Here is a 13,655-nt window from a genome sequence, read left to right as displayed (position 1 = left end):
TAATTCAAAGATAATTTTTAAAAATTTCCGTACATAATGTTTTCAGTTATATATTATAAATGAAATTTATAAGAAGAACTTATAACTAAGAATCATCTTTCCTTTTGTATTCCTTCTGCTATGGAAATAAAACAATATGTTCTTGATAAGGATTCTGGGGAGATGAAAGTCCGTGAGAGAAGACTACTAGGCAAAGTCATTCCTGTTCTACAAACCAAAACCAGGTAATGTAATAGTACTATTATTATGGTTTCTGGTGGTTCTCTTTAATTTCTTTCCCTTCCCAATAGCCCTTTAGTAGCATGGGGGAGCATTACATAGATAATCAACAAACTTGAAATTCTGGCACTACCTACTTGCATATGGATCTTGGGCAAGTTAAATAATCTCTTACCTCAGTTTCTGTACCAGAACAAATGATGCCTTTTCTGCTGCTCACAAGGTTATTTTGAAAGTGAAAAGACCTATTAGTGCAAGTGCTGCATAAATGTGAGATTTCTTCTTTGTATAAGAAAACTTGATCCCATATATGATAAGAGGTCAGAAAAATTTTGACAAAAAAAGGTTAAAATATAACTAGGAAGTCATTTAGCCATCTTTCCCAGCTCACGTACAACTGGGAAAAAGTCCTAGATAGAGACTGCAGATTTCGGTCACTTTTTCAGTTTATTTTCTTATTGCCAGGAGATGGCAGTGTCTGTACATGGACTTTTCAGTTGAATGTACTAGAAATGCTATTTGTCAGGTTGAATCAGATTGGCTTTCTTACGGTGAAATAAAAAAAATTCTGATTACCCATTTATTGTATGTTATATATATTATGTTTAAAATTTTTTAAATACTATAAGTAAGCCTAATCCTTTTTGACTGTTACCCCATCCCATGTTCTGGTTTTTGGTTTTTGTGTAATTTTGAGGGAAATATTGTAAATTTCTTGCAATAGTAATTATACCAAAAGAACACAAGTCAAGCTATTTGGACCGGTAATAAATTTACAGTCTCAATATTCTCATCCGCTGACTCTTCAGTACAGTGCTCTCAGTATTGCTTTTGCCGGGGTCACCATTACCCTAAATGTCAGATTTTCTTTTCAGTCTTTATCTCAACTTTTCTGTGGCTCTGTGAAGTTAGGTATTTCCTAACTAGCCTTGAATTACTTAACAAATGCTTTCTCTAGAGACTAGATAATCTTTACTTATTATTCCTTGTTAGCAGGAGTTTGTATCTATTTCTTCTCTTACTTCTTAACTTCATACTTGAATTCATCTTCATATTATGTGACTTAATCCTGTCCTCTGTTTTTGTATCTTAAAGAGATTTTTGCCTGTGAAAGTTCATTGTTCTAACCAATCAGCAGTATGTGACTGCTCTCCATAAAGCACTATATTCGTGGTTCTAATTAACTTTTCCTCCTTCTGATTTGCTTTGTTCAAGGACTAACGTTCCGACGTTTTCACAGTCAGATCTAGAAAAAAAGAAGGAAATTTATCTCAGCAGAGTCATTGCTCATATAGAAGACCCAGGGGACTCTAACCAAGGTAACATCGTAATTAAAGACTAGCATGTAAAAATGATGGGATTTTGCTTTCTAGTGTAAGGCAGCTTAAACTGGGGGATTATTTTGAATTTTCTTTTTTATTTATTTATTTATTTATTTTGTGATTCTGGGGTTTGAACTCAGGGCCTACACCTTGAGGTGTAGCCCTATTATTTTGTGATGGTTTTTTTTTTTTTGAGATGGGTCTCTTGAACTATTTGCCCATCTGGCTTTGAGCCTCGATTCTCCTGATCTCTGCGTCCTGAGTAGCTAGGATTACAGGCAAGAGCCACCAGAGCCCCTCTTCTTTGTTGTTAAGGCAAGGTCTCTTTATATAGCCTAGGCTGGCCTTGAACTCTCCATCTTCCTGCCTCAGCTTCCAGAATGCTGGGATTACAGGTTTGTACTGTGTCTGGCTTGAATTTCTTTATATTGGTAAGGGAGATAACTTCCTTACCCAAAGATTTACTTAAAGGGATTGTCTAACCAGATAATTACTCAAAGAAGTTTGGCTAACCAGTTTTAGAAAAGGGTCTAAGCAGCCTCACACCAGTACTATACATAAAGTGACCCCCCCATGGTTGACAACTGTAGCCCAGACCTCTATTTTTAATTCATGATTTTTAATTAATTAATTAATTAATTATTTTTGTGGTACTGGGATTTGAACTTAGGCCTACACTTTGAGCCACTCTCAAACTATTTCCCTGAGCTGGCTTTGAACAGTGATCCTCCTGATCTCTGCCTCCTGAGTAGCTAGGATTACAGGTGTCAGCCTTTTTTTTTTTTGCCTGAAAAATAGTAGAGGTGAATGATCTGGCACTCCTTATTAATCCATTGTTTTTGTGATTTTATGTGAAATTATTTTCTCTGTTGCCTATAGCATTTAAACATAAAAGCAGGCATTTTAAACACCATCCTGCATCTTAACTTCTGGATAAAAGCTCTTGGAAGATTGGAATCTTCCAGATCCCTCAAGCTGATTTATCTGTATTTCATTAGAATCTATTGCTAATCAAAGTGGTTAAATTCTTTCTCCATGTTATCATTCAGTTTGAACCTAACTGTACTGGCAGATAGGGAAATTCCTAAAGGGAAACTTGTGGACAGAACTGAATTTCGGAAGTTTTACACTGATAAAAGGGTTTGTACTGGTAAAAGAATTCCTTTTCATAAAATCACTACATATTCTTTAGCTTCTTTCCCTATTTCTCAAGTACTTTCAGTAGTGTTAAGTTTGAAGATTAGGAACTAGAAATATAAAGAGGAGTAACACAGGGTCTCTTGGCCCCCTGGGAATTCATAGTCCAGAGAACGAGATAATTATACCGTAATATCAATTAGTTCTCTAAAGAATTACATTTAAAGTGCAGTAGGAACTAGGAAGGAATCCTTCTGCTTATATTTGGGAAGAGTGAAAGATGGTCTAGGAGGATGTTGTAGGTGAATTCCATAGAAAAGATGAGCTTAATTACTCTTAAGAGAAGATTTTAGGGGAATTTTCAGTCCTGTAGCAGAGGAGACTCCCTTTTTTTTTTCTTTTTCTTTTTTTTGGAAAGTCCTAGATTAGTAGTTTTAAAAGGCTATAAGTGAAAAGTTTAAGGCTGTAAGATATCAGAAGTTGTGTTTTGTTTGATTTTTATTTTTTTTTTAATTTTTTTATTTTTGTGGAACTGGGGTTTGAATTCAGGGCTTGGTACTTGCAAGTGCTCTACCGCTGAGCCATATTTCCAGTCCGTTTTGCTTTGGTTATTTTGGAGATGGAGAACTTTGTTCAAGCTGGTTTCAAACCTTGATCCTTCTAATCTCAGCCTCCCAAGTAACTAGGATTACAGGTATGAGCCACTGGTGCCTGGCTGAAAAGAATTTTTTATTCTAAGTTCTCTTATTTTCTACACAAGATTTCATTAAGCAGTCAAATATAGCTCATACTGATTTCTCAGCTATCTGTGAGATCTTTTTGCTTGAACTATTTTAGGCCTGGTGGAAGTAGAGACACCCACATCGTTGGAGGGACAGATTTAAAAAGAGTTTATATTCAAGGTCTGTGGGAAAAGCCTGGTAATTGCTTTTCTCCCTTTGAGGTGACTTTCCTTCTTTTATATCCTAGGCAGTTGACACTGATATCTAGTTATATTTTTCTTTCTCATTTGGGGCATTTAAAGAAAATTTCACAAGAAAAGCAGAGCACTTCTTCACATTTTAGCATCTTTTCCATTTAATAATCCTCCCAATATTACAACAATCAACATCTAGAAATACAGTGGAAAGGCAGATTTTGTGATTGGGAAAATAAAGTCTAGTCTAGAGTTAACTTCTGGGTTCATATCTTGGCACCACTCCTTACTGATTAGGTGATCTTGACCCATTACAAACTCATTTGTAAGATGAGGATGAGACTTGTCTTGTGAAGCGTGATTATACATGCAAATACAAGTGTACTGCATAGAACAATACCCAGCTCTAGCAACTAGAATTTATTGAATAATTACTATTACTACCAAGAGAACTCATCTTTCTCATGCTAAAGCTTTTATAGTGTGATATCTGGTGTTCTCAAAAAAAAAAAAAAAAAAAAAAAAAAAAACGCCCTGGAAAACGAGATGAAACTGATTTGACAAAATATTAATAAATGAAGCTGACTGGTATAAAATACCATACAGTTTTCCATTAGCTGGGATGTCAAGAAAGAAGTGGTTGGTATTTCTTTGCTAATGCTATTAAAAACCCATATGGCACTAAAGAGTTATGGCTATATTAGAATAACAGGGTTGAAGGATGATTTGTTTTGTTACATTCTATGTAGGATTTTTTTTTTTTTGGTGTTTATATATTTTTTTATTGTTGTACTAAGGGTACGTTGAGACATTTAGAAAAGTTCTTACATCATAGTTGAATTCACCCCCTCCATCATTCTCTTTTATCCTCCAACCTCCATTTCTGGAATAGTTTTAACAGGTCTCTATAACATTAATGATAAAATGGAAGGAGATGACTAACCCAATAGGATTTAAACTGAATGTGGAAAAACTACATTTGAATTTACTAAAGTATATAAACATTTTAAAAGCTTTTGTTGGCTGGATGCTGGTGATCCTAGCTACTCAGGAGGTAGAGATCAGGAGAATTGAAGTAAGAATCCAGCCCAGGCAAGTAATCCAGGAGACCCTATCTTAAAAAAAAACCCATCACAAAAAAGGACTGGTTGAGTGGCTCAAGGTGTAGGCCCTGAGTTCAAGCCTCTGTGTGTGTGTGGGGAAGAGCTTTTGTTACTTGTTACCAGATTGTCCTGTTCCCCAAAATTGTATTAATTTTTATTGTTGCCAATATTGGTAGGTAAATTTTAACATTTTGTTTTAATAATTAGTAAAGTTACATTTTTTTATGTTTATTGGCAATTTATGTTTAATCATAATTTTTGGGCAGAGTGAGACTGGCAGTTGAACTCAGGGCTTGGTGCTTGCAAAGTGGGCATTTGTACTGCTTGAGCCACACTGCCAGTCCATTTTACTCTGATCATTTTGGTGACGGGAGTGTCTTGAACTGTTTGCTTGGGCTGGCCTTAAACCACGATCTTCCCAATCTCTGCCTCCCAAGTACCTAGGATTATAGATGTCAGCCACCAGTCCCTGGCTCTCATAATTCTTAAAATCATCTAATACCTACTCCATTTGCAGTTTCTACAGTTGTCTCAAAATGTCTTTTGATAATTTTGTTCAAATAATATCTAATCAAACCACATTTTTATTGTCACCTTAATCTCTTCTAATATAGGTCACTTGTTTTCTAGATTGTCCTATATTCTGAATTTTGATTGTTTCCTTTGTGTCACTTTAGTTTACTTTTCTATTTCCTGTATTTTATAAATTAGAGATTGGATCTAGATGCATGATTAGATTGAGATTAAGCATTTTGGGCAGGAATAATTCAGAGGGCTATTAGGTATTTATTCTGTATCAAATTAGGATTTACATTTAACATTTGATGTTTGGTTGTTTCACTAATACTGATATTAAGTTTATTAATGTACTGACTGTCAAATTTCCACTTCAAGATCCATTTTTCCACTTTATATATAATTAGTAAGTCATCTGTGGGGTGATGCTTTGGAACTGTATGAGTGTGCTGTTCCCAACAAACTGTTTACCATTCATTGATGATCTTTGTCTGAATGAGCTATTACTTTGGGAGTTTCATAGAAAATGCTCATTTTCTAAATATGTAATTTCTTCTATCATTATTAAGTAGCATTTGTTTTTGAGACAGGGTCTTAATTTTTGGTGGAACTGGATTTTGACTTAGGGCTTCATGCTTACAAAGCAGGTACTCCCAAAGCAGGTGCTATACTGCTGGAGCCACACCTCCAGTGCATTTTGCTCTGGTTATTTTGGAGATGGGATCTCCCCAACTATTTGCCTGGGCTGGCCTCAAACTGTGATCCTCCCTATCTCAGCCTCCCAAGTAGCCATGACTATAGGCTTGAGCCAACAGTGCCTGAGCTCTGCTTTCAGATCTTATATACACAGAAGTGGAATTGCTAGATCGTACGGTAATTCTATAATTTATTTGTTTTGTGGGTTTTTTGTTTTCTTTTGGTTTTTTCAGTCTGGGGTTTGAACTCAGGGTCTCATGCTTGCTAGGCAGGCACTTTACAACTTGAGCCATTTCGCCAGCCCTGTCTGTCTGTTTTTTGAAAGAGTTTTGCTATCTAGGCATGGCTGGCCTTAAACTCTCAATCCTCTTGCCTCAGCCTCCCAAGTGCTGGGATTACAGGTGTGTACCACCATGTCTGGCTATTTGTAGGTTTTAGTGTACAGTCTTGTACATCTTTTGTCAGACTTATCCCTGAATGTAGTGAAGTTTTGTAAAAGTTAGTTTTAGAAATTTCTGTGGTTCATTGCTAATATATAGGAATTCAATTGATGTTTATAGGTTGATCTTATATTCTACATCCTTTGCTAAATTCACTTAATTAGTTTTGGTAGTTTTTTTGATTCCATCAGGTTTTCTACATAGATGATCATGTTGTCAACAAATAATATTTTTTGTTTCTTTCCAGTTTGATGCCTTTTATTTGCTTTTCTCGCCTTATTGCACTCCAGTACGATCTTTAATATATAGCCCAGACTAACCTGAAACTCAGGATTCTCCTGCCTCAGCTTCACTAGTGCCTGGATACAGGTAGTCTGCCACCATATCAGGCTTCTTGAGGAAGGTTCTGCCTAGTTTTAGTTTAATGAGAGTTTTCATTGGGAATGAACACTGAGTCTGTCAGATGCTTTTTTTTATATCTATTGACTCTTTTTTTTTCCCCTTGCAGTACTGAGTTTGAACTCAGGGCCTGGTGCTTGCTAGCCAAGTGCTATACCACTTGAGCCTTGTGCCCAGCCCTCTTTGCTTTAGTGATTTTTCAGATAGGGTATCACTGTTGTTCAGGGCTGGCCTTAGACTGCTATCCTTCTACCTATGCCCCCTGCATAGCTAGGATTACAGGTGCATGCCACCACATCCAGCATTTTTTTTTCCCCCCTTTGGTCGAGATGCAAATCTTGCTAACTTTTTGCCCAGGCTGTCCTTGAATCGTGATTCTCCCCATCAACTCCTGAGTAGTTGGGATTACAAGTGAGAACCACTGCACCTCCTCCTCTATATAGTAGTTTTTTTGTATTGTTTTGTTTTTATTTTGAAGATTAGCAAAAGTTTATTTAGCAAAGCAGGGCAAAGAAGGGAGAAATAGAAAGAGAGAGAGGAATGCCCCTGACATGCAGGGGGTGGAAGCAGAGAGGCTATAATAGTAGTTTTTTTTTTTTAATGTCTACTAATACAGAGAACTACATTTGATTTTTCAGTGTTAAACCAATCTTGCATTCCTGGTCTAATGCAAATTCCTTATTTGATCTTGTCTATTTTTATTAATGGATTGATTGATTTGTAGTACTGGGGTTTGCACTCAGCCTTGGCGTTTGCTAGGCAGGTGCTCTACTACTTGAGCTTCGCTTCCAGCTCTTTTTGCTTTATTTATTTTTTTTTGAATAGGAGCTTGTGTTTTTGCATAGATCAGGATCCTCCTATTTACACTTTCCACATAACTGGAGTTATAGGCATGAGCTACCACATCTGGCCCCATTTAGTCTTTAAGTATTTTCCTTGTAATAGTATTGTTTAAATTTTTCATTATTGTATTGGGGTTTTTGTGTGGGTGTGGGTGTGTATGTGTGGGTATGGGTGTGGGTGTGGTACGGGAGTTTGAAACTTAGCCTACACCTTGAGCCACTCCACCAGTCCTCTTTTGTGATGGGGTTTTTTTGAGCTAGGATCTCAAGAACTATTTTCCTGGGCTGGCTTCAAACCATGATCCTCCTGATCTCTGCCTCCTGAGTAGCTGGGATTATAGGTATGAGCCACTGCTGCCCAGCTTTGTACTAGGGTTTGATTTCAGGGCCTTACACTTGCTAGGTAGGCACTCTACCACTTGATCCATGCCCCCAGCCTTAGTATACTTTTCTTATCATTTCTTTGGTCTTGGTATCAGGGTAATGCTGGCCTCATGGAATGACTTGAAAAGTCCCTCTTTTGCTGGTGGAATGGCTCAGTAGTAGATTGCTTGTCTAGCAAGCATGAGGCCCTAAGTTCAAATCCTAGTATGACCAAAATAAAAAGTCTCCACCCAAAAAAGTTCCTTTTTGGTGGGGGGGGGGCAGTGCTAGGGGGTTGAACTCAGGGTTTTGTGCTTGCTAGGCAGGCACTTTATCACTTGAGCCACACCCTCAGCCTTTTTTGCATTGGTTATTTTGAGATAGGGTTTCACGTTATGCCTGTGCTAGCCTGGACCATGATCCTCTTATTTGTGCTTCTCAGTAGACGTGTGCCATCATGCCCATGACGTCTTGTGAACTTTTTACCATAGCTGACCTTGAACCGTTATCCTGCTGATCTCTGCCTCCCAAGTACCTAAGATTATTACAGTAGTAAACTTCCATTCCCAGCTGGAAAGTCCCTCTTCAATTTTCTGGATTTTTTTTTTTTTTTTTTTTTTGTGGTACTGGGGTTTGGTTTGAGCTCAAAACTTTGTAGCTTATGGTTTTCTGAAAGAATTTATGTAGAAGAATGAGTGTCTCTTCTTGCGTGAGCTTTGGTAGTTTGTGGCCTTCAAGGAATTTGTCCCTTTCATCCAAATTGTCAATCTTACTGCCATAAAGTTGATAATACTCCTTTTTTAGCCTTTTATCTATAAAACTTTTAAGTGATGTCATCTTTTGGTAATGTTGGTCGTTTGTGTCTCCTCCTAATCTGGCTAAAATTTTGTCAACACATTGGTTTTTCTCTTAATTTTCTGTTTCATTGATATTTGTTTTGATTTTTTTTATCTCTTGCTTTTTCATTTGCTCTCTTTCTAATTTTAGATGGTTGCTAAGATCATTGATTTGAGACTTGTAATTTAGTGAGTGATGTTAGTAGCAAGAAGAGAAAAACTCAATAGTAACCTGCTATGTTTGTCTGGGAAGTACTCCTTGACTTTTTTTTTTCTTTTCCCCAGATGGGGTCTTGCTACATAACTCAGGTTGATGCTGAACTCACTATGTAGCCCAGGCTGGACTTGATTTGCGGTCCTTCTGCCTCTGCCTCCTCAGTGCTGAAATTATAGGCCACTGTGCCCAACTGATTTTTCTCTCTTGATCAACTTTATTTATTTGATGGTACTGGGTCTTGAACTTGGGGCCTTGACCTTGCCAGGCAGGAGCTCTACATTTAAGCCATGTCTCCCACCCTTTTTTGTTTTAGTTATTTTTTAAGATAGGATCTGATGTTTTATGCTCTGGCCAGCCTGGGACTCTGTTCCTTTCCATCTCTGCTTCCTGAGTAGTTGGGATTACAGGTATGTTCCACTGATCTGGCTTAATTTTTTTTTTTTAACTGAGGTATACTTTACATGAAATTAAAAAAAAACATCTTATGGGCACATTTTGGCAAATGTGTGCACTTGTGAAGTTATTGCACTAATTAAGATTGATAGAATATTACCATTGCCCCCAAAATTTCTCTTGTGCTCCATCCTTGTCATTCTAGCACCTTAGCCCTGGAAATGCACTGATCTCTTAATTTATATACAGTACATTTGTCATATAAATGGAAGCATGCAAAAAGTTCTTTTGTGTCTGGCTTCTCTTATTTGGGATAATATTTTTTTTTTCATAGTTCTGTGTTTTTTGCATGTATCTGTTTTTGCAGTGCTAGGGATGGGACCCAGGGCCTTACATATATGCTAGGCAAGCACTGTACCACTGAGCTATACCTCCAGTAGTTCTTTATGTTTATTACTGAATTCCTTATATTAATATGCCAGTTTAGTTTGGTCACTTGGTGGACAGTTGTGTTTGTAGTTTGGCTATTATTAATAAACCATTTGTAAGCATTCCTGTGTGGGTTTTTGTGTATGCGTGTGTCTTTATTTTTGTAGAGTAAATAATTAGTGGAATTGCTGATTCATGTAGTGTTTAGAAGAAATTGCTAAACTTATTTTCAAAGTGATTATAGAATTTTATATGGTAGGAGATTATTTTTTTGCATATGGATATCTACTTGTTCTTGCATCATTTGTTGTACCAATTATCCTTTCCATAGGTTTATTTCTGAATTTTCTGCTCCATTGATACATATACCTATTTGTATGCTAATATCACACTTACTTGGAGAGTATTATAGTAAGTCCTGAAATTGTTTTAGTCCTTTAGATTTTCTTTGATTAAAAAAAGAATTAACTTGTCAATTTGTTCAGAATTACCTACTGGGCATTATGTTGACTCTCTAGATCAGTTTGGGGAGAAATTACATCATAATAATATTGAGCCTTCTAACCTATGAATATCCCAAGGTGTAGGCCCTGAGTTCAAGCCCCAGTACCGCAAAAAAAAAAAAAAAAGAGTTCACATATCCAACACTAATCATTGGTTTTTCTGTTTTTCCTTTCATGGCTGTCAGCTTTTTCTTCATGTATTTTGAAACTCTGCTCTTGGATGAATACTCATTTAGTAATTTTATGTGGTCTTGATAAATTGAGCCTTTGTTATTATGAACTTGTTTTTTATTTCTAGTCATATTCCTTGTTTTGAAGTCTACTTTGGCTTTAATCTAGCCATTCTAGCTTTCTTTTGACTAGTATTTGCATGATATGCCTTTTCATCCTTTTATTTTTAACCTGTCTATGTTTTTATGTTTCAAGTAGATGTCTTAAAGACAGCTTATAGTTAGGTCTTGCTTTTCGTCCCTGCCTAGGCTGGCCTTAAACTAGAGCTCTTCTTGCCTCAACCTCCTGAGTGTACAATCTCTGTCCTTACTGTGTCCAGTATGGTTTAATTTAAATCTACCATCTTGCTACTTGTTTTCTGTCTTAACTTTTTTTCCCTTCAGTGGTAATGGGAATTGAATGCAGGACCTCATGCTTGCTAGGTAAACTTGCTACCACTTCCATGTCCCCAGTTATTTTGGTTTGTTCATTTTTCAGATAAGGTTTCCTGCTTTTTCCTGGGCCAGCCTTGGACTGAGATCCTCTTCTTTCTACCTCTGGAATAACTGGGGTTACAGGCATATCCCATAAGCCTGCTTGTTTTTGAGCTGGTGTCTGGTTAACTTTTGCCTGGGTTGGCCTTGAACCTTGATCTCTGCCTCCTATCTACTTTTGAATATTCCATTTTATCTCATTTGCTTATTACCTGTACTGTATCGTATAGGTATTTCAGGTAGTAGTTCTCAAGGTTTTTGGTCTGAGAATCCATTTGCTCTTTTAAAAATTGTTTATACTTTTTAGCTGGCTGTGGTGGTACACACCTGCAATCCTAGATACTCGGGAGGCAGTTCCAGGCATTTCTAAGGATCACATTCTCAGGCTGGCCCAGGAAAAAGTGTAAGACCCTATCTAAAAAACAAACTAAAAGAACTGGGGGCATAACTCAAGTGAGAGAGTGAATGAAGCCCCAAGTTCATGATGCCACCAAAAAATATATATATATTTTTTAAAAGTTATTTGTATTTTTAAAAATTGAGTACCCCAAAGTACTTTTGTGTGGATTATATCTGTCTATATGAAACCATATTAAAAGGTAGAACTAATAAATAACCTATTAGTACATCTTATTTTGAAATGGCATCTGTGTTGCCCAGGTTGGTCTTGAACTCACTTGCTCAAGTAATCTTCCTGCCTCAGCCTCCTAAGTAATTAGGATTACAGATCTGTACCACCTGTCAGCTTTATAGTATACTTTAAAATAATAGTCAACTCATTACATATTAACATAAATGTTTTTATTTAAATAATGATTTTCCTAAACAAAACATTTAGAGAAGAATGACATTGTCTTACATTTTTATAAGTCTCTGGCTTGATAGGAAACTGTTGAATTCTCCTACATGATTGTACATGTCATAACATCTCATATACCCTCTGGAAAATATACACTATACACTTGTGTGTAAGTAGAAAAGACAAATGAAATCTTAGTGGTGTTGTGAAAGTACTTTTTTTTTCCCCCCTTTGGCAGTACTGAGGTTTGAATTCAGGGCCTCATGCTCACTAGGCAATTGCTCTACCACTGGAACCACTGCACCAGCCTTTTTTTGTGTTGGGTATTTTTGAGATAGTTTTCCACAACTATTTGCCCAGGCTGACTTCGAACTGGGATCCTCCTGATTTTAGCCTCCCAAGTAGCTAGGATTACAGGTGTGAGCCACTGGTGCCCAACTTATGAAAATAATTTTGACCTTACATAGCTTCAAAGGTCTTGTGATCCCAGGGCTCCTTGGACACACTTTGGGAACTGTTTCTTGATAGTATGCAGTATGCATCTTTAACTTATAGTCTCTCCACATAATTTATTACTTAACATATAACTTAAGGCTCCTATAACTTAAGACTGCCCTCAAACTCAAACTTGATATCCTCCTCCTCAGCATCCTGACATGTGCCACCATACCATATCCAGCTCCCCACCCCACCCCTTTTTTTTTTTTTTCGGTACTGAGGTTTTAATTTAGAGCCTACATCTTGAGCCACTCCACCAGCCTTTTTTTATAATGGCTTTTTTTTTTTTTTTGAGATAGGGTCTCGAGAACTATATCCCCCAGCTGGCTTCAAACAGTGATCCTCCTGATCTCTGCCTACTGAGTAGCTAGGATTAGCAGGCATGTGGCACCGGCGCCCAGCTTCCCCCTTCTTTTTTTATGTGCTGTTGTTATCGTACATTTTATATACATATGTTCTAAACCCTTCAATGCATTACTTTTACCTTTGTCAGTCAGTTCTTTTTTTATTGTTGGTAGTGGATTTGAACTCAGGGCCTCACACTTGCTAGGCATGCTCTCTATCACTTTAGCCATTCTACCAGCCCTATTGTCAATTCTTTTAAAGACATATTTGCTCACATATTTACTGTTTCCAGTGCCTAGTGCTTTTTTTTTCCTTTTTCCCCCCAGTGCCGGGGATTGAACCCAAGACCTCACATACACATGCTGGGCAAGCACTATTCCAGTGAACTATATCCCCCAACCCCAAATGCTAGTGCTCTTAATACCATTTCTGTAGAGCCCAAGTTTCCATCTGGTAATATTTTTCCTTTTTTCCTAAGGAATTCCTTTAATAAGTTTTGTAGTACAGGTCTCCTGGTGATGAAATCTGCTTTTATTTATTTGGAAATGTTTATTTTACTTTCATTTAAAAGTACCTTTTGAAAAATCACAGACTCATAAGAAATTTTAAGGCCTCACCTAAGTTGTTTCTCTTTCCTCAAGGATCACATTCTGAATGGTCCAAAAGCAGTTGTTCCCTATATTTTGCTTGGTTTCTGGTTACTTACAATGGTAGGTTAACTTGGCTAGAAGTGGAAGTCTCTGCTTTGGCTTTTATTGGAGATTATAGCAACAATGGTTATATAAATTCTGATTCTACATTTGCCAGTACTTTGAGGATATTTGTATATCACTCAGTGTCCCCTGTATAATATATTACTTCAGAAATTAGTTACATAATAATTCCTGTTTCTTTTACTTTTTTGCCTTTTCTATAAAGAAAATTGGTCAAGATTTGTACTAGTTCATCAGTTTTGTTTATCTACATGTGATACATTTG

At 36.9% G+C, this 13,655-nt stretch overlaps 1 protein-coding gene across 7 annotated transcripts in view; it reads left to right on the top strand.

Annotated features, from left to right (window-relative positions):
- Positions 1–13,655, top strand: part of S100pbp (S100P binding protein) — a 33,899-nt gene that overhangs the window by 8,225 nt on the left and 12,019 nt on the right. For all 7 annotated transcript variants that reach the window (XM_074080675.1, XM_020173971.2, XM_020173969.2 and 4 more), the window contains 2 exons: positions 151–224; positions 1,435–1,538. In XM_074080675.1, coding sequence (XP_073936776.1) covers positions 151–224; positions 1,435–1,538 — 178 coding nt within the window. The remainder of the gene's footprint in view (positions 1–150; positions 225–1,434; positions 1,539–13,655) is intronic.

Source organism: Castor canadensis, chromosome 7, assembly GCF_047511655.1.
Source record: "Castor canadensis chromosome 7, mCasCan1.hap1v2, whole genome shotgun sequence".
Lineage (NCBI taxonomy): Eukaryota > Metazoa > Chordata > Mammalia > Rodentia > Castoridae > Castor > Castor canadensis.
The sequence above is the reverse complement of the archived record's forward strand: the minus strand, read 5'-3'. Positions and strand labels throughout refer to the sequence as shown.